This window comes from Rhea pennata, chromosome 2 (genome assembly GCF_028389875.1).
Source record: "Rhea pennata isolate bPtePen1 chromosome 2, bPtePen1.pri, whole genome shotgun sequence".
Taxonomy (NCBI): Eukaryota; Metazoa; Chordata; class Aves; order Rheiformes; family Rheidae; genus Rhea; species Rhea pennata.
The window spans coordinates 125131051-125152236 of NC_084664.1; the positions used below are offsets into that span (position 1 = coordinate 125131051).

General features: G+C 34.8%; 1 protein-coding gene across 1 annotated transcript in view; it reads right to left on the reverse strand.

The window, feature by feature from the left end:
- The window catches only part of C2H8orf34 (chromosome 2 C8orf34 homolog), a 135763-nt gene that overhangs the window by 25780 nt on the left and 88797 nt on the right, over nt 1–21186 (reverse strand). Inside the window, exon 8 of the mRNA XM_062568535.1 lies at nt 13401–13536. Within this exon, the coding sequence (XP_062424519.1) occupies nt 13401–13536 (136 nt within the window). The remainder of the gene's footprint in view (nt 1–13400; nt 13537–21186) is intronic.

Below are 21186 nucleotides of genomic sequence, written 5' to 3' on the forward strand. Positions count from 1 at the left end.
ATTAGAACCCCAGTTAAGGGGATTTTGGTCTGTTGAATCACTTATTTTGCATAAATTATTTCAAAGTAGGTTAACCATGCTCTTGAACAAATCCCAATGAATATTTCAATGATTTTAACATTTTTTAAGGAGGAATTACTTTAAAAAAAACCTCACTTGCTGAAGTAGTTATTAATGTGGTTCAAAAAACCATAACACAGACTTTGTATGATTAAAGACTATCAAGAATTTATTAACAAAATAGACACAGAAACATAACGTGATGATGTTTCTTTGGCAACCAAAAGAAATTTGAGTCACAGATTAGGAGATGGGTAAATTGGACTTTTTTTTTTATTCAGGTGCTTCCTTTCTGTAATTCTGAAATGCTACCTCTTCATCTGACATCTCTCTCTCATATCACTGTAATACTGACCTACAATTTCCCTAAAACAAACACACACATCATTCTAGGAATTCATAGCAACAGAGGTCAGAGAACCAAAGTCTTGAAAGCTTGCTGCTTTTAGGCTACAACAAATGCTTTCTTTTACTTTTCCCTAGCAACCTCAACACCACACAGGTAACCATGCTCCAAGCTTAGTAATCATTTCTTGTCCTGACTTGCCTATAATATGGTGAGTTTAGTTTGCTCTTTGTTCCCAAACATACTGATCCAAATTCTGATCTCATGTATCTTGACTTTCTGTCTCTTCAAGTTCCACACTAGTTATACTAGTGTGAAATCCAAAGTTTCTCCAGCACCTGAATATAATGCCAGGAATTTCTGACCTACTTCATTTGTTCTACTAATGTCTTTCACATAAACAAAAACGTTGAATATGTGCCAGCAAAATCCTTACTCCTTTCAAGGTACAGAGGCAAGAAGATGTCAGTTTTCTGGTACAAACTATGTCAGTTAATATACTGGTAAAATTATATTAAAATTATTATTAAATAATAGGCGAAAGCACTCCTTTGCTGGTAAACCTCTCCATCTCCCTTAGCTATACTCCAGCTTCCTAAAGAAGATTAGGTTTTGAAAGAAGTTTGTACAAATTTCTGATCAATAAACTACAGAAGAAAAATGCCTTAGACCTATAGGTGCAAATAAAATAACAGAGGACTGTGAATTTAGTAAGTAATAGAAGTGGCTGCCACTCTCAGGCATAAAGCAGTAACTGGAAAGCTCTGCAACATATCATCTTGTTATATTCGAAAAAGAAAAAACAAAAATGAAAACAAAAACAACCCCAGTATTATAGCTTTTATTTTCACCACAGACTAAAATACAGGAAGCATCTCCACTAAATGGAAATGAAGCAAGAGGACTGCTGGGTTATCCCGCAGAACACTATCCAGTAAGGTAGATATTTCTAAAATTAAGTTGTAAGATTAGAGAAATGCAGAATAACGTTAAATGCAATATTTAACAGAATTCTGAATAGAATCCAGCAAAATAAGCAATACATTTAGCATGCTCCCTTGCTGAGATATGTAATTCCTTTAAATACATTTTAAGCAGCAGGCAGAGCTTGCAAGCAGGAGTGCACTGTTATCACCATCCATTCTATTCATGTGAGACGTACAGCACTGATACTCTTTGAGCTACACCCTGATCTGAGGTACAGTACAATCTAGAATAACTCCATTTTCACCGATACCAATGGGAAACAAATCTGTCTTTTACTTTTGCACTCACTTTCAAAAAGACTTTACTTATTGGACACTGAAATACAGCAATTGATTTGAAAATTCATGGTAACATTAGTTAAAAATGAGTTCTGGTTGTAGTCCATTCTTTCTGCAAATTGAAAGTAGTATTTTCCAGTCACTCTTCAAGGATTTTTGTGGAAAGTGTATATGTCACCAGTATATAATTTAGAGCCATAATGTTTTCAGCCAGTAACACTAGAATATTCACTTGCTGAGCAAAAGTTATACATTGACACAGCCTGAAAAATAATCTTTTCTGTGTGCTTTTTGCCTTTTCAAAACATCTGAATGTAGGTCTTTGTTCATTTAAATAAGTACATTTCTGAGAAGAACCAAAAGTAGAAACACACTTCCCAGAGAAAGGAATCCATAGAGAGACCGAATTATCTAATCCTTTTACAGGAAGGGGAATTAAGCCATTCTTATGGCAATCTTTTATCTTCTGCTGGCTTAAAACCATTATCTCACAGAAGAAAAATTACAATCTTTGCTGGTCTTTTCAGACTTAACACTCTTTCTTCCCTTGTGAACCATTTTTTCTAAAATTTGTAGAAGTGTGTGTGTGTGTGTGTGTGTGTGTGCATGCGCACGTGCACCACTGTGTGTATCACTAAATAGAAAGAATCTATGAACATGGCCATGAAGAATTACCTTGCAAGGCACATATCAAAGAGGGCAAGGAAAAAATGCAGAGAAAGGCTTGGGAAAACATTTGGCTTCTGAAGTTATTAGAGCGGGGTTAAACGTAAACAGAAAAGGAGGTCTCTTGATGATAACTGCAATTGAAAGACAGGATGAAATGGTTTTTACCCTCTATTAAATAAGAAACTCTGTAATAATTTTTCAGGGCTAGGTAAAGACAAAGCAGTACTAACCTCATTTTCAAATATGGTCCTATCCATCCCATTATTGTCAATCAATCCTGGTACATTCAAAAGAAGTGAAAAGTCCTTTAAGCCTAGTCTCCAGGATTCCTGAACAGCATTTTTTTGAATATTTAGAACCTTCTCCTCCCAGTTCTTTTTTTTTTTTTTTACAAGCAGCTGGAGGTAAGAAAAAGTCAATTTAGTTATAGCTGATCAATAGTTCTTAGAGAAGATGTTGTAGTGAGATGTTACTAATGCATAGCATCTTATACTGTATTTCTCCTTAATAACCAACACCAGAAAATAACTCTCAGACACTGAGGTTATAGCAGGGGTATAGTGAGGTGAATTTGGTGCAGTAAGTGCCACATTTCCAAAAACAGTCCTATCAAAAAAACAATATTAAGTGTGTATGTGTAAGATGCAATTGCACATACAGCCAAATTTTATTTACACAGGCTACATATATTTACAAGTACCACTATCCATTTGCACAAATGTATTCTTGAGTATAAAGTGCTTCTCTGACTCTAAAATCGATGCTGTCTGAATTATATGTGGTTCCTTTATTAAAGATTGCACTCAGCAGCATTCTAATACCTCCTAATACATATTTAATTTTGTGAGTGCATATGTGTATACAGAAAGTCATACATATGTGCACGTACATACACATAAATATTCATTGTCCTTTAAACAGAGAGAGTTCTTCCATGTTTCTTGTACCAACTGACAATCGTTTGTGTCAAAAACAACAATTCTACCCTATACACAGCCTTTAAGGAAATATTAGAGCTGTTAAACCAAACTCAGTGGGAAATGCTTCATCTCTAAAAGTATTATATAACATAAGGATATAGACATACACTTTTTCAGAAAGATACATGCTTTGTCTGGAAATACTGTTTTATTGACAGTTTGCTTAATTTTTGTAACAGAGAACGTTTTGACTATCATAGCATCCCGTAGAACTTCTGAAGTCTGAAATTATTGCTTGTTGGATTTACCTAGGAGGAAAATTTGAAGGGAAAAAAAAAAAAACACAAGAGGAAAAAAAGTCTATGCCTCCTGGACTTTCTGACTGAATACTTGGTATAAATCTCCTGTCTTATCTTGTTCCTTTCCCACAACAGGGTTAAGATTTTGAAAATAAAGATACTTTGCTTATTCTTTTAAAACAAATACTCAAGGGGAGCTTGCCATTAAATTGATTAAAGTTTAGGATTAAAAATGATAGTATCTGGTGCATTGCAGAGGTCAATCTCGGATCTATGAACTCACAAAAATAATTTGCAATTACAACAGCTATTGTTTATTTTGCATATAGTAAGATATTCAAAGAAAACACTAGTCAGTGAAAAACTAGGTAATGTTTACAGAAGAGGAAAACTAGCATTATTACTCTGTCAATTTAACAAATCAATCAACTAACTCTTCAAAATTCATTTATGTCCTTTATTATGACTACTAAGACCCATAAAAACTTCTTCTGAGTTATTCTTTTTCTTGAGTACGTTCTTATTCTTTGGAAAGTATTCAAATAAATGTAATAATTGCAACTAGAAAAAATAAGGTACCAAAGTGGCACACCAATCCAAAAAGGAAAGGAAAGGATAAAGTGGTTTATTTAATAGTTACGAAATCAAGAGAAGACAATAAAGACACTATTATGGTTATTTATGGATCAAGGTTGGAAAAACTGATCACTGTTCAGACTCAACTCAACCAGAAAACTAAGATTTTTTGACTGATTTTTTTTTCTGTCAAAAGTAAGGTGAGCTAAAGAGCTTTTGCATGGAAAATATATTTACTGTGATTTAAAAAACATACTAAAGATTTGCTTCCTTATGACACCTTTAAAAATCCTCTCTTTTGTCACTAAATATGAAATAAATAGCAGTCAAAGGGTTCAGATACACCTAATGAACATGCATACACAATGTATTTCCTTTTCTTTTCTTTTTTGAAATTTTTCTAATTTTTCTACCTTGTAGAAAATTTTAAGTAGCAAAAGGAATAACATGTTTTTTTCTCCACAATTTTCTGTAGTTGAAGGAAATTTTTAGAAGTTAAAGTGCACTAATACACAGAGTTTCATTTGTTTGTTTGCCACTGTTTAAAGGAAGAGATAAAACACTTTGATAAAATTTGATTTGTGATTACTGATGGCAGAGTAATACATTTTTCCAATCCTTTCATTGTTTAAAGAAACAACTTTTTCTGTGTAGCGCACACAAGTCCTTTACTTTTCTGAAATCCACTGCATTATTCCAACATGCCTCACATTCTCTGCCTGATAGCTGCTCTCCCTAAACTTTAAGTTGTTGACTGTTTGGGAGATACAGGATAAGGTTTGTGAAGCTGGCACAAACAAACATGAGGAAAATTCAGCTATCTGAAACACAAAGTCCAGTAAAATTAAGAATACAAAAAAGAAACATAAAGGAAAAAAAAATAGTGACACAAGTTATCCGGAATGTTTAGCACTTTCTCCTCTGTACTTGTAGTCACTTAGAAATAGTACACAGAGAAAAAGCTAGTAAGAAATGCAAGATAGAGAAGGAAAAAATGTTTATATAATCAAAAATTTAGGTCAAATTTGAAGAAATAACATTTATGGCTTCACAATAGTCTGGGTATGAACTCCAGTCAGAGAATTTTCCCCATCTGAGAGATTTCGACTTTTAATTTAGAAACATTTTTTCCTCTGGAACATTGAAGTCATTTGACCTCAAATTTTAGGAATACTAACAAAGCAAAAAGTTTCTGCTAGAAAGACTGAGTCACACAGCCTACCTTACAATTACTGGACAGACCAACAAAACCTATTTTTTATTCACATACCTACAAAAAACCACACATACATCCATATCGATTTTCCATTATTATATTACTAGGTACAGAGCCAAATGAGGGGTCATATGGAGGATTTGTAAGATTAGTCTTTCTGATAAATCTGTATATTATCAATAAATTATAAATGCAAATTGTATGACAGGCTATCTTCATGTCTCCTATCTTTCTGCTGCACAACTAAAGGCAAAATTGGCTGTTTGCTTTATACATTTACATGTGTCAAAGATACTTGCACAATGAAAAAGACTTTTATAAAGACAATAAACAAATAAAATTCAAAACCTGGGAGATGAGGAGTTCCCTGATACATTTGTGTTTAAAAGGCACAGATATGCATCAAATCATAGAATCATAGAATCAGTAAGGTTGGAAGGGACCTCTGCAGGGACCATCTAGTCTAAACTCCCTGCTCAGCAGGGTCATCTAGAGCATGTAAATAAAGATACATGTTTTGTGAACAAAGCAACAGCCATTTAAATGTGCAAAAATGATAAATTAATGTCTTAAAATCCACCATGGAGAATAAAGCTAGTAGAGAAAAAGGGATCATAATGATTCAAAAATCAAGAGGTCAGTAAAAACTAGAAGATTACAAAATGTGTGAAACAGAATAAATGATTCAGATACAAGTCATCTATATGCTCTGCACCTTCTGTGCTAAAAGAATACTCACTAGACATTTACGCAAACATTTCTTTAGGGTGCAGCAAAGAAAGCTATTTAAAAGAGTCAAAAGTATGGTCTGGGTGTAAAGAGGAAGGTTTTCCAAATGGATATACCACATTACATCATGATTTTGATATCAGAAATTTACTGTCCTTAAACTCACAATTTCTAATCACATGCATTCGTGTATCCACCATTTCTAGGTCACTCCCCACAAAACACTAAAATTAGGAAGGAAAATAAAGTCAACAAAAAGAGGAAGCTTTAAAAGTATCCTATATAGTCACATGTGCAATGTTTTACTCCTAGTTCTGTTTAGAAAAGATCACTTTATATTCCCAGCAACTGAGTCCTCTTCTACCTAATTCCATATTATCTTGGTTTATGTTATCACTGTAATTAAAGAGATGAGTTTCTTTAAATATACCTGAACCACCTTTAAATTCAGTTCTCCAAATACTATCCCTGTATAGTTCTGCAAATTCATATTACAGCTAAGGAACTTTTAAACAAGCAGAAATATCCATTCCAGGTTTCCAGCTAGGTTTCCATTTTATCATTTCACCCATACTGTTACATATGCTTGACCCAGAATAAGTGACAAACTGTTCAGGGACAATGATGTTTAATGTCTATTAGCTCTGTACCTGTTTTCAAGGGACTGCTCCCTTTGGAGTTTGCTGAAAGGGGAGGACAAAAGTTAATGGGGGTGACTTGGTCTAACTTGACAAAGCATAAACCTAGGCCACCTATTAAAACATACACCAATAGCAAGGCTCTTTATCCTCCCTTCTTCCAGGATCTATGGCACCAATATGGGATGCCAGAGGCTGCCCCTCTTCTGCACCCCACCTGATCAGACTCTATCTCAATGCTATATGGTGCAAAACCCATTCCCTGACAGTTTTCCATCCCCAGCTGCATAATCAGTTTGGATTACATAAATAGACAAGACAGGAGAGCTCATTTCAAAAGACAAGTCAGTCATCCTGATAGCTTCTGCACAAGGAACACAATGACAATGAGGACAGACAAGCAATAAGGATAGGGTCTGGCATACAGCTCCGATTGAGGAAGTCCGGTTTTCTCTTCCTTCCTTCCTTCCTTTGAGGAAACTTTCCAGGAGCCCAACATCTTTAACTGCTTTTTAAATGTAGTCTTTTGTTAGTATTTATGTTCATTCTTCCTCACAGAGATAAGTGCTTTCATTAATTTCTCTCTTTGTTGTCTGGAGTTTCTGTACGGTTGTCTGTGAACAGCACATACAGTAGCATGGCTTGTTGAACAGCAGTCTCTTCTCTAATTACAGTCATCAGCTTTTTTGCTTTTGATAGTTACATAAGATCCACTTGTCAAGCTTCAGACACTATTGTCTGCATAGCTCATTATCAAATTTTCCACCAAATGGCTTTTTAATGACCTCAAGTCTCATTAGTATCCTTATGGCTTTGGGATAGTCAGATAAAGCATCACCATACAAATTTTTCCTCTGTAAGAATCTCAAATGCTGAAGTTAGATTAATGCTAGAGAATTCCCTGACTAAACAATTTATTCTGTTCTTTGCTAAAGAGATGTATCATGGTCATTTCAGACAACACTTCTATTCTCAGTTATTTTGCAATTATGACAGATTTGTAGGAATGTATGTCTTTGGTTAATGTAATTGCACAGAAATTTTAGTTAAGCTTCCCAACAACTTTCCTCTAACTGATCCCCTTAATTCTCTTCTCTCCTTCCTCACACTTTCATGGTTCCCATGAAGATTTACTTAAAGGCTGGCTGGGTATTTCAAAGCACCCACACACGGTTCTTAATTTTCACACAGTACTATTAAGTTTATTCAACTATGTTCCAAGTATCCATGGAAGTCATGGAGACTCCATCATGGAGAATACAAATTATTAAGTTATTGAAAAAATCTAGATGATTAAAGAGAAGTTAACTGTCGTGGTAAATAAATGAGCTAACTTGAAGACTAGTGGGAAGAGAAACCTCCTAAAAGGAGTCAAAGATACACTTACAGGTAGATGACAAGTAAGTTCATTCTTAGATAAAATAAAGAAAGTGTCACAGGAAAAGGCAACTGACATGAGAATTTTTGAGGACTTTTTGCTAAGTTTTCCTAAGAGAAAGTGTAAACGCTAGCATGTACAGAACATTAAATTTATTGTGTATTAGCAACTCAAGTACACAAGTTACTAGGCTTTAGCTATATTTCACATCCCAACAGTTTCTGTTAGAAAAGCCACATTTACCATCTTAATGTATCTGTATTTTGTTTATACCTATACATTTGACTCCTCTAATATGTTAAGAAACTTTAAGATGTTGTGTTTTTGCTCTATCTAATCTTAGAGCAAAGTATTAATCAAATATAGTGCATCTCAAACCTACATTTGTATGCAGCTAGCACTCCTTCCCAACATTCTCACTCAGAAGCCTTCAAACTTGTGGCACGGTATGTTTTCTATAATCCCATTTCCTTTTTAATCACATGCATCTCCTTTTTTGTATTCTATTGATGTTACAAAGAATGAATGCAGCCCTTGCACTACTAAAAACAAAAAGCTTCTTACTTCCAGGAATGCACTGGCAAGACTCCACGAGAACAAGATTTAACTTTTGAGCATGGCAGTGGGCATACAGGGCGAATGGGTGGTCCTTCAAAAAAAGGGGGGGGGCTTAAATTCATTCAAATGGCAACAACACATTAATTTTATCTTATAACTGGCAAAACTCTTGTAAAACTCTCAATGCACAAGTCACAAAATGTGAAAAAATATGATACAGTTGTCTGGTTTTCTATACTGTCATTTAGACCTTTATTTAACCCATATGAGCTTTCCTTGTATATAAGAATGTCTTATTTTTACTCATCAGCCAAATGTGAAATTCATTTCTTTTGCCCATAAACGAGAAAAGATCCACAAAACCATGCTACAGAATCAGTTAGTCTGTTCTACAAATCAGTCAGTATAGTTATGTCCTTTGATGAAAATGGAATTTTTGTTGCAAAAGCTTTAATCAAAAGAGATCTGCACTAAAATTGTCTTTGTTAATTTTCCTGTCTAAATTGCAATAAGTAAACCTTCCAAATACAGTTATTGTATAGCCCCTTTTTTCTGTAATCTATGAACCTTGTTTTGTTCCACCTTGTGAATGATGTCACCCTTTTATTTAGGTGACTTAATATGCTGCTTAACTTGCACTGTAGTCCAAGAGTAGCTATGGGAATAACATTGTTCTACAGCTACTTCCCCATTTGAAAAACCTCTTAAAGCTGTTATCCATCTGCATTTCACTCACCGTGTGTGAAACATCTATACAGAAAACAGTAAGCTCTCTGTTTCTTACAGCTATATTCCAGTCAACAACCTCTTTATAGTCCAGGAGAATTAATCACTCCTTTTATTTTTCTTCCTCTGTCTCCATTTTTCTTTTTAATCATAAGCTATACAAAACAGCTTGATGTGATAGCTTGAAAGAATCCTACATCTTTATCTCCTAAATGTCTGGGTAGAGAACTTTACTTTTTATTAAAATTACTAATCTGAGCCCTGATGATTCTATCTATCATTTGAAGAGGACTGATGAAATTATCAACATGCAAAGTTAGATACCAATTTCTAAAACTTTTAAAAGCTTTTTCACGCTAGTTCAAATTATGCCCATTCTCAGTCTCATTTCTTACAGTTCTTGAAAAAGCTCTTATTTTTTTGTATGAGAGATTTAGGGCAAAGGAAAATGTTCTGTCAAATACAGTACTGCAACAGCATTGCAGTTTCCCCCCCATAATATAAGCTGGATGTTATTTGAAATGCAGTAACTTGGTAACAAATCAGATTTAAAACTATAATTATATTTATCCCCATTTGGCATTCCATTTGAAGATCTTCCCCCTGACACTGTGTCAAACACTGCATCGGAAATAGCACAGGTAAGTTCAAAGGGCGGACATATTACTGAGTAAAATATCAGCCCAGTGAAAAATCACAGAAAACCGGTTACACAGAACATTTAGTACTAGCTTAAACTAAATGCCAGTTACTACAAAAGGAATAAAGCTGTACTGAAAGAGAAAGACAGAACCAACAGCTGCTAATACTGTTCCCTTGTTGTTAAATTCTGGGATTTGGATCCTGATTTTCTCATGCATTTAAGCTGTATAAAGGGACCTAAAAATGAGCTAAATGAAATCAGATGATAAGTATTTCAGTATGTTCATCAAGACCACTACTCTCCCAAACCAGCGTATCCTCATATTTAGTCCATTTGTAGGAAGCTATAGAAGAGATAAAACATATTGTTGTACGATGCTCTATTCCAGGGGCTCTCAGTGGACATATAGAACTAAACCAGCACTCATCCCAGGCTAAAGAAACCTATACATAACCACAGACTAGTTCTATCTATTTCTCAGATAATGAGGGAGCTATAATGATCTGCAAAAAAAAAATATATATATATATATATATATATATGCACATGATAAAACTTACACAGGATTTTAATGAAGAATTAGGGTGGAATTTATCCTTTCCAACTAAGACCAAAGAAATTAATGATTATATGAAAGATTAATCAAAACTAATAGTGGGGAATCCTTAACCATCTAAATGAAATCCTCTCAGAAGGGCTCCACAATGTCCATGGAAATGTGTCATTCGCTGGTGGTAATTTGGCTGTAGAGTAGAATTGGAGTGGAACACTAAAATATATGTATATAGCAAGGTGAAACAACTATGTTATGCAATGCCAAGAGTAAAATTACATCTTTGTCTGAGCCAAGAAATACACTTCCTAACATTTGGAACTCTGCCAGTCAAATTTCAGGTAAAAAGTCACATTCCCCCTACAGAGAGCCAAAATACCTGCAGTAAAAGTAACCTGATTTGACAAGCCATATTACCTACAGAACACCCGCTGCCATTAATAGGGTCACATTTGCTTTATGCAACTAAAAAAAAGAACAAAGTTAAGAGGAAAGATACTTGTTAAATTGTATCTATAGGATGCACAACAGCAACTTAAACTGATCTCTATTTCTTTTTAAATTGTATTAAAATCTGCCTATGATCAAATCCCACGGTATTTACATACAAACAGTACAGTACCAATAATATACTAGAATCTTTATTTTTGCCTTAAGACAAAAGCTACGCTTTGTCATAATAATGAAAGAGATAAATGCAAACACTGAGGAACCTTCATAGATATGACCCAAATACTCAGGCTGTGGTTTCAAAATACAAAATTTCCATTGGTTACTACAGTGAGTAACAGCATATTGAATTGCACTTGGAAGCAAATGAAAAAATCTATGGGCCTTTGGCACCATTTGCTTCATGCAACTGTCTCTACCCACTACATCAGCTGCTGAGGGTAGAAGGCACTGGACAAATCCACTGTGGACCTACAAAAAGACATAGCTAAGTGCACTAAGAACCATATCTTGAATAAGAGGGGAAAGGCCTCCTCAAATACAGCAAGAAGAATGAATGAAAGCTCCAGGAGAATAAACTTTATCATCTTGAAGAATGTTAGCTTTTTCATCATTGAGTATAACAGCAATTTCCACTTCCCTCTTTAGATTTTCCTTTGATTGTTGAGCTGGCACATTCTTGATTTCCTCAGAAATTGAAAGAATGGTATAACACAGTCAAGTAGAGATCATCCAGTTCCTCACTAGCTTCATTAAACAAAGTAGGAAATGAAATAAAGGTGTATAGGTGAAACAAAGCACTACTTTGCATTCTCTGAGCATGAAAGTGGAGTGAGAAAAGGGGATTTTATGAGATCTTTCTCTCACAACTCATAAACTTCTGAGTCATGTAGAACCGCCAGCTAAAGAACAATAGTGATAGCCAAGGTTGCTAGGTATGGCTCAAGATGTGAGGCCTTTATTCCCTGGTGTGAAGGACTTAATAGATATATAGTATCTTGGTACCCGCTATTAGTGGCTACTTCAGGGAACTTCAAATTTAATTAACTTTCATAGTAATCCAAGCAACATTTTAGACCAGTTCAAAAAAAAAAAAAAAAAAAAAAAAAAAAAAAAAAAACATGTAGAAAACTAAAAAATTCCTTTTTCTTACCTTACTACTTGTTACTCCATGGGCAATGAATGCCGGTTGAAAAAAGGTGTAACACTTTCATGTAGCTAGTTGTTTGGAAACATTTTATAACATAAGGATTCCATGGCTAGTATGTTCGCTCTTTTCTTATGGTGTAAGGCCACACTGCTAGCAGCAAAAGTCCCTAGAATTACAAGGCAGCCTAATCACTACTGCTCTTTCAGTAATGTCTTTTGAGCCATCATAACCCAGCTAAAAAGATGTTACTGTACGGGTGATTCAGCATGCCTGTAGTTATGCTCCCAGAGCATTATAAAGTGTTTTCAAGCCCCTCTTGCTCCATAAGTGTTTTTTAAAAGTAGCAATTTTCAAGCAAAACAAAAAAAAATGTAGAGTGGCATATGGCCAAAATTTGACTTAATTTCACCACAGGTTGCTTTTTATTTACAAGCAGCTAATCCCCTCTCAAACTACACAAAGGAGCACCCACTGGCAAAGGCATACAGATAAAATTGGCATGCCTCTGTATTGTTCTTTCTAATCTGGACCATTAAGGGAAGGGTGAGAAGGCTAGTTTTGTCATTTAAACAGGCTTAAAGCCTTTCTCCAAATGAGCTTTTGTCTACATAGAAGAATGCATCTAAGAAATTTAAGGGGTTTCTGTTAGTGTTGCATTCTCAAGTTGACTTGGCTACAGGAACACCACCCTGTTTATTTGGCCCTCCTACTGTAAATGCAAGAATTATTTCCAGCTGCCAAAACCAAAGAGGATTCAGTCTCACTAAATTCTTTCTCAGAGGTGAAACAGGATGAGATTATGAAGTGCTAAGAAGCAACTATATGAAATTCTGAACTGCACCTGTGCAACTAAATCTCCATTTGTACAGGTGCTTTTAAAATTGGATTTGAACCTTTAAATTCCTTGATTCATCCCCTGAAAGCCACAGAAGCTCAAATAACTAATGAAATTCAGAGACAGAAAGGCTTAAAATAGTTTCAAGCTGTGAAGTAAGGCCTCAGACTAGCTATATTTTTCGATTCATTGCTGATGTGACATATCAAGCATAAACATAAATTGTACAACCGAGTTGCCAAAGATCAAAGGGTAGCCAGTAGCTAAGTAATTTTCTTTCAGCACAGGAGAGGTCATCACCTGGCCCATCACTAAGCAGAATGCATATCTGGAAACAGGAGGAAAATAATGTATTGGTTAGCACGATCTGGTTTCGCTTTGCTTTTTACCTGGCACATCTTGCACAGATATTCAGTGTGACCTTTGCTTGAGGCTCAGCAGGATGAGCGCTTCGAGTTTGATTGAATTTGCTCCCAGAAGACATCACACTTGTTACTCCTTCCATTCTTAGGTCATCAAGATCCTCTGCAACAAGACAGAATAACTGGATGAATACAGTATTAAATTTTTTAGGAATAATGATATTTCCCCTGTAGAATCACTGAACAATGGAACAACTCAAAAATTTGCAAAAAAAAAAAAAAAAAAAAAAAAAAAAAGACATTTGAGGGGGTTTTATTAGCATTAGTATCATTCTGATACAAGGAGTCTCTTTTAAAATATTCAATGCCCATTCCATTTCAAACTGTGTTGCCTATTTTTTCAAACCTTATCAATCCAATTCATTTATAAAATACTGCAAAAAGCTTTGTCAAGAGATGCTGTTCAATAGCTTCTATTTGACACAAGGATTCTTATCAAGGGGACATTCAACTTTGTGAGTGTATGCCCTTCCTCATATTTTTTTATTATTTATTCACCTAATAAAGGAAAAGTGTTGCTAAAACTAAAATATTCTGCTAAACCTGGAAAATATGAAATGGATACATATTTTATCATACTGAAGGGGACCATAATGTGCATACTCACCACATTGTTGTAATAATTGAGCTACTAATAATCATCATTGGATTTTACATTACTGTAAAATCATTTCCATTTTGCATAAAGACAGCTGAGACTCACAGAGAACTGGTTACCCAAGATCACGCTGGCACAGTGTGGCCAAGTGAGGCTATGGATCAAATCTCCTGGTTTACAGTCAGAATATTCCTCACAGATAAACTGTTATTTTTTACTAACACATACAAAATACGTATACATAGTGTATCCATAAATCACCATTTTCCATTCTTTATAATTTGTTTAGGTTCTAGTTGTTTGTGCTAATATATTCTAGACTAGATGCTGCCTTTGGGGATGATTTTTTTGTATTTGTTGCTGTAGTTTAAAATAGCTCATAAACCGAAAAATAAACAAAATACTGATCAGCTGCTGTTGAATGAGCACAAAGCATCCTATGCACCGATTGATGTATGTGGTTTATGGTATACATTATATGATGAAAATGTATTTCAGACAATCTGCACACATATTTTCATATATTTATATTTACAAAAGAAACTAGACATTAAAGGATCTGAGTGGAACAGGAAGTATATAAAGGCAGACTTTAGGTCCTGACATCGGAAGGGGAAAAGTCATAGAGAACTTTAAAATCACACGAGGCAATGCTGAATTGGAACTTAAAATACACAAGGATATATCCATATAGATATGTGGTGGAGTACCTCCTCACACACAAAAAAGTAAGGTACATCCACTGAATCATTGCATGAGACACTTCTAGTTTGCCTCAGTAATTCACAGGCATTACTCCTGTCACTGTGCTTCGAAGTATGGCCAGTATGGTCAGACTGACAGGATGATAACATGTCAAAAATATTCTTTTCAGGAGACATCCATTTTAATAAGCCATATCTATCCAACGTAGTGCTCAAGAAAGAACAGGAGCAACAAACTTAAATGAATTTTTAATGAATAAAGCCTGTAGATCTTCTTCTCTTAATATTTCACTTTTCTGCCTATCTCTCTCTAAAATTCCTTTTCTTTGTGATATAAACTGACATAGCTTTACTGAAGTCTCTGGCATCAATTTACATCATTTCCAGACCTTTTCCTTTAAATTTTATCTATTGTTGATATTGCTGATACAGACTAAATCAAATGGCTTGAAAGTCTACATGATAAAGAATTACAAAATCAACCTTCTATGAATCATTTCATAAAAAGTATTACATATTTTGAACAGATTATGCATTAAAAAAATAGTGTTTGACTGTGGTTTAAACAGGTGAGAAAAGTTATATATCTTTGAACAGCTGTAAACCCCTGGATGCATTAGGGTTTAAATGAAATGGATGCATACACCCCAGTGCTCCTTCTCCCTCGCTCCCACCAACAACTGTTATTTCTTTAAATGAGGTTTCCAACAATTTTCTGCTTGATTAACTTTTGGATCTCTAATGACTTGTTTCAATAAAGCAATAACATATAAGCTGCCTCCATCATACCTTTTATATTTGACTCCTTATATGCAAGACATACCTTCTTCCTTTTTTAGTCAACTGCTAACATTTTCTTCTCAAGAGGAAATGAAATGAAACTTTGAATGCACAAAAACCATGGATTTCAGAGGTGTCTGTAGATGTACCTACCAGACAAGTATGCAGAATACTAGATAGGATTGATTTACTGTCACAAGCTGTTAAACCAGTAGCAGAAATGTGCATGCTAAACTCCAGGTTCTTTTAAATACATCATATTTTTCTCAAGGACTTCTCATTGATCTAATTCAGCATTGGGCATAACCTCACTTTGGCAAGCTCTACAAAAGCTGTCAATATTCTAACTACACAGAGAAGTATAATTCCACATACAAAATCCTGAAGAATAACTGCAGTTTTTAACCTAGTTTTGATTACAGTACTTCTACTTTAGTATTGAATGTTTTCAGTTTCTTCTGGATGTTTCAGATTTACAATGCAAATACTGCACTTTCTTTTCACTAGAGCAACTGGGCTTTGAGAAGTTGCCCAATTCTGAATAGCCACAATGGAAGGCAGGAATTTTTGAGTTACAGACAAGTTTACATGCCATCTGGCAGTCTTCCTGACTGATCACATCCATTATTAAAGTCCCTTAATTCAATAAAACAATAAATCGTACAGTAATTTCAGTGTTAAACAGTATCAAAAAAGATTGTTCAATAATTGATGGACATTTTGCAGAACAATACTTGTCCCTAAGCAAGGATGTTATTAAAATGAACACAAACAATGAGTGTAATAATGCCTTTAAGAATAAAAAATAGGTTCCTAAAGGTTTAAATGTTTCTATGTAAAACTGAAGAGCATCAGTCTTAGCAAAAAAGGATTTCACTGGGAAGTCAATTCAGTGATAGGGTTGGGAACACTGAATCTTTTCTCTTTCTTTGTACTCTTTGCTACCCCAGCCAGTGATGATGCAGCTGAGTAGTTCAGTGATTTTATTGGGCAGCAATGAGGTAATTCACCAAGAAAAAGAAAGAAAAGCCCACTTGATTAATGCTTCTGTGATGGAGGAAAGGAACACTGTAAAACTTCTCAAATCCTTACAAAATTGTTACCTATGATTGTACAGTGAAGACTGGGCATTCCAGTAAGCAAAACTCACCAAACCTAGGTAAACTTGCTATTTTAATGCAGGACTTTGCACTGCATTTATTTCATTTAATGTTATTTCTACATTATTCCCTAAGATAACCCTGTCTTGCTCCTTTACCAATTTTCATCCAATATGCTCTCTTAAAAACAAACAAACAAACAAACCAATAAAGGAATTCCATAGTTTACAAAGCTGTTAGAAGAAACAATAGCAGAATAATAAGTAAAAATTCCCCTCACCAAACATGAGACCTTGTGATCCAGTCACTATCAACTTGTCTGAACCATTAAAAGACTATACCGTAATTCCACAGTAAAATACCTCTCCAGCCCCTGCAGTGGTATGGTTTGTAACTGTAGCAATGATGAGAAATTAACATTTAAACACACAGATTTAAACTTCAACTGTGGCACGATACAGTAAGAATAAACATAGATATTTGTGAAAGCAATACTGAAAACTGCAGATTTACAATTTCTTTTATAAAGGAATACAGTCTTTTATCACTTCAGCTAGCCTGTAACTGAGCAAGATTTCTCAACAAAAATTGTAAACAAAATACATACCTCATTGCATGTATATCAATTCAAAATGTTTCTATATTTTTTAATTAAATGCTTTTATTTCACCCAAACATTTTTGTAAACATAATGTATTTAAATAGGCCAATTCAATACTTAGCTTTTTTGTTGTGCGTTTGTAATTCTAAGCGCTGTTTTCCAATGATTATATATATTTTTTTTCTCAGATCATTGATTCATGGAAATAAATTCATATAGCTGCAATTATCAGACACTGCCATAATAACAATACATGAAAATACTTAAAACTGAGAAAAATATCACAAGTGCATAGCATAGCACACACAAAAAAAGATATTTTCTATATTAATAGTAATGCAACACTAAATTAAATTTTTTGTAAATTTTTCCTGGACAAGTTTCATTAGCAAGGGGAAGGGGAAAAGGGTATCTACTTCATCTAGTAAGCAGGTAATTGCTTTTAAGCAGCACAGTGTTTGTAATTATTTACTTCCTTTCCCTTTGGGGTGGGTGGGGGGGGAGTGTTATAGGATCTGTACAAGATAGCTTAATTAGTGCCTTGGGCTGAGGGGATGTAAAATCATCTTACTGAATTCTCCCACTAGACTCTCATACCATTCAGGGCCAGAGCCCTTCTCATGCAAAACTCCTGTAAAATGCAGCGAAAGTTCAGTTGCACAGAAAGCTTACACAGTCAGGCTCTGTGCTAGTATTTAACATGATCAAGTCCCCTTTGCTACTTTCCACCATTGTAAAACATGTAGTAATTTCCTAAGAGTACTTTTAGAGCAAAAATCAAGAATTTTAATGTGTAAAGCTGGAAAAGACCTACTTCATCTTCAGAAAGGTTGCAACTGCTGAGAATTTCTCTATTCAATCTAATGCGAAGAGCAGCACTATATGTGCTGGTGAAAAAATCAGATAATTGAGATAATGAATCCTGATTTATGTTCTTGCAGGCTGCCAGTTATTTCTGATCTATCAGTAAAATAATGGTTCTTCTTTGGAAGCAGTGAATTTCTAAAGGCAGCTTTTCTTGATAGACATCGATGGATTCTGTCTACATAGCATTGATTTGTCATGGGCTGTTGACTGAGGCTCAGACTCTAGTATGCTCTATTACTCTCATAAAAAAAAAAAAAAAAAGAAATCTTACCGCCAATAGCAGTTCTGCATGTGTTCCAGGAATTTCTGCTGCCCTGGATGTCATACCTTGTGTTTCTTATTATGTTAATGAGTCCTCTCTGTTTTAAATGGATTTTCTTACCCATATCAACATATATAACCCACAAAAATTATCCATTAACTCTAAAACTCTTGGAACAAGCAGGAATTAAGCTTCAGAGTAAAGAAGAAGCATTGATTTGGAAGGCCTGATCCCTCATCCCCGGAATAGGTGTATAATCATTTACTCCAGCTGAAGCACAACTGGAGTTGTGCAATACACTAGCTGCAGGGTATCCCACTTTGTCTTCTCTTATTCTGTGATTTCAATGCCATAGAACAGACAATGCTGTTAGTCTGCTATGTATGTTCTAAAATGCCTTCCTACTAGCATCACTGAAACACTACGTTCAAGCCAGTTCAGACCTTCCCCACAAACTGCTGAAGAAAACATGGTCCTGAGCAGATCCACCATGAGATTTTTGTTTCCAAGAACCATTTTAGATTCCTGAACCCACTGTTCTGGAGACGTTACTTTATAAGTATCTGAAGTTGTCAAAAAATTCCCTAAATGTTTGTGCTTCCACAGATGGAAGACATGCAAAATCAATTGAACCCTGACTGATGCTGCTGAATGCCTGAATTTGTACATCCACCTTTGGCTACATCGTTTGTCAGAGCCACTCTAGCAGAATCCTTAAGATAAAAAAAAAAAAAAAAAAGAAATTAAAAAAGAGACAACAGAAAGCAGCATTGTTTGTGTATAATGATACATGCAATCAATCACTGATTAGAGTTCTCACCTTTAATCAGCAAGGGTGAGAGGGATCTGTCTTTAGTTTTTCCATCTGCCTTTTTTAAGCTAGGATTGGAATTAATGTAGGAGATGGCCGTTTCCACTGAAGTATTTCCATTTTTGTGAGAGCACCTTCCAGAATCTTAGACAGCTACACTGAGCCATGGGCCCCAGAGGCAACCTCCTGCTTATTCTCCCTTCTGCTAGTAGAAGGGATGTATGTTACTACAGAAGAAAAAAAGTACTTGCAACAAGCAACATTGATGGAGCACTGCCTTAAAGGATAAGAGAGTATATCTAAAATGCACTCTGGCTTCAGGCCCTTGGACCAAATCTGGCTCATGAGGATTAGAAAATAGGCCTCCTGTTTCCCACTGGCCCAAACCACTGACTGGATGCAACCACGTCTGAAATGGATTGATATCGTGCCCACATATCATTCCCTACTGGTTATTCTAGAACAAATGACCCAGTATCACCAAATAACCATCGCTCACCATTTAGCTAACAACAAAAACTATGTAACCATTGCTTCTCCATACCAAAGGTGATTCAAAACACATATTGGCTCAAACCGCCAGCCAGGTATTTCCATCCAGTGTAACAGAATCACTTCAAACATTGTACCTTTACAGTAAATAGAATCTACTATTGATTAAAGTATGTTAATGATTTCTACATTTCCAATAAAATAAAAATTGGAGTACTTCAGTTGCGTTATGTCAGGTTCTACAATGCATTATCGCAACTGCCATAATTGTGCAAAATATTTTTGCTATAAAATAGAATAACAAAAAGGTTACAATGAGAAAAGCCACAAAATAAATAGAAATTCTGGAATTCAGAAGATTACTAAAGGAATTTCTTTCAATGTTCTTCATTGCAGAGCATTTCTTTTACACTTTAGCTCTAATTAAATCAAATTTTTAAATTAAAAACAAATTCAGATCACTATTTCTAGTCAGCTCCACCTTTGATGTTATTGGGTTATGCAACCTGTATATTTAATTGAACATGCAATTCAGTTCTCAGTCGATATCTGCATTCTTAAAGAAAACCAACAAAACAAGATTTGCTGTAACAGAATAAGCCATATTTAAATGTTATCTTTTTTAAAAAAAAAATCTATTAGAATATTAAATCATAGGAAAGGAATGTATATTTAAAAGGTTTCTTTATTTGTTTTTTTCTTTTAATATCGGTTTGTTTTTCATTTCCTTCAGCTATAGTATTTTTCAGGCAAGTTTGGCTAATGTGGTACATATGCTGACTAAAATACTGCCAAAATATTGAATTACACATGGCATTATTATTTACGTACTTCTTCATTAAATCAGCTTTGAATGAGACAGATCATTTGCATGTTGCTTATATGAAGTTTTAAGAAATGAGCTAAGATAATAATAATTAACTAATTCAATAATACTGCCCATTAAACATAAAGTAACCACAGTGAAATTTTTTCAATTTCACAGTGGAATTTTATAGGTAGAGAAGATATTAAAGAACTGTTTAGTTTTGTATGAATCAGTTTTTGCATTGAGGGCTACATTCATATTTCTTTGCATCCATCCAGTTTACCAGCCCCTTGACAGAATTGAGCTTGCCTGGCTTGTCAAGAGGCCCACAGCAATTTATACATCTTTTATTGAAACAAAAGTTGAGGTAAAGCACGAAAACCACAAATAATCTAATGCCAAACATTTCCAGTAATAATGGACCTTCCAACAGCTTTCTTCTAAAAAATTATTAGTATAAGGAATGCCAGTCACTTCTGCATCTGTATGCTCTCTTTCATAAATTTATCTAGCACAGGGATTTCTACAGTGGAAATTTCTCTCTTTCTCCAATTTCCTTCAAAATTTTTCATTAAAATGATCGGATTTCAAATGTAGTCAAACACAATACTTGTTCTTCAGAGAATCTTCTTCTTGAAGACAGAAGCATATATAAAATGTGGTACGTGAAAGCTGGTCTTCCTCATCAGATCTAGACACACTACAGTCCTCTCTGAGACATTCACTTATC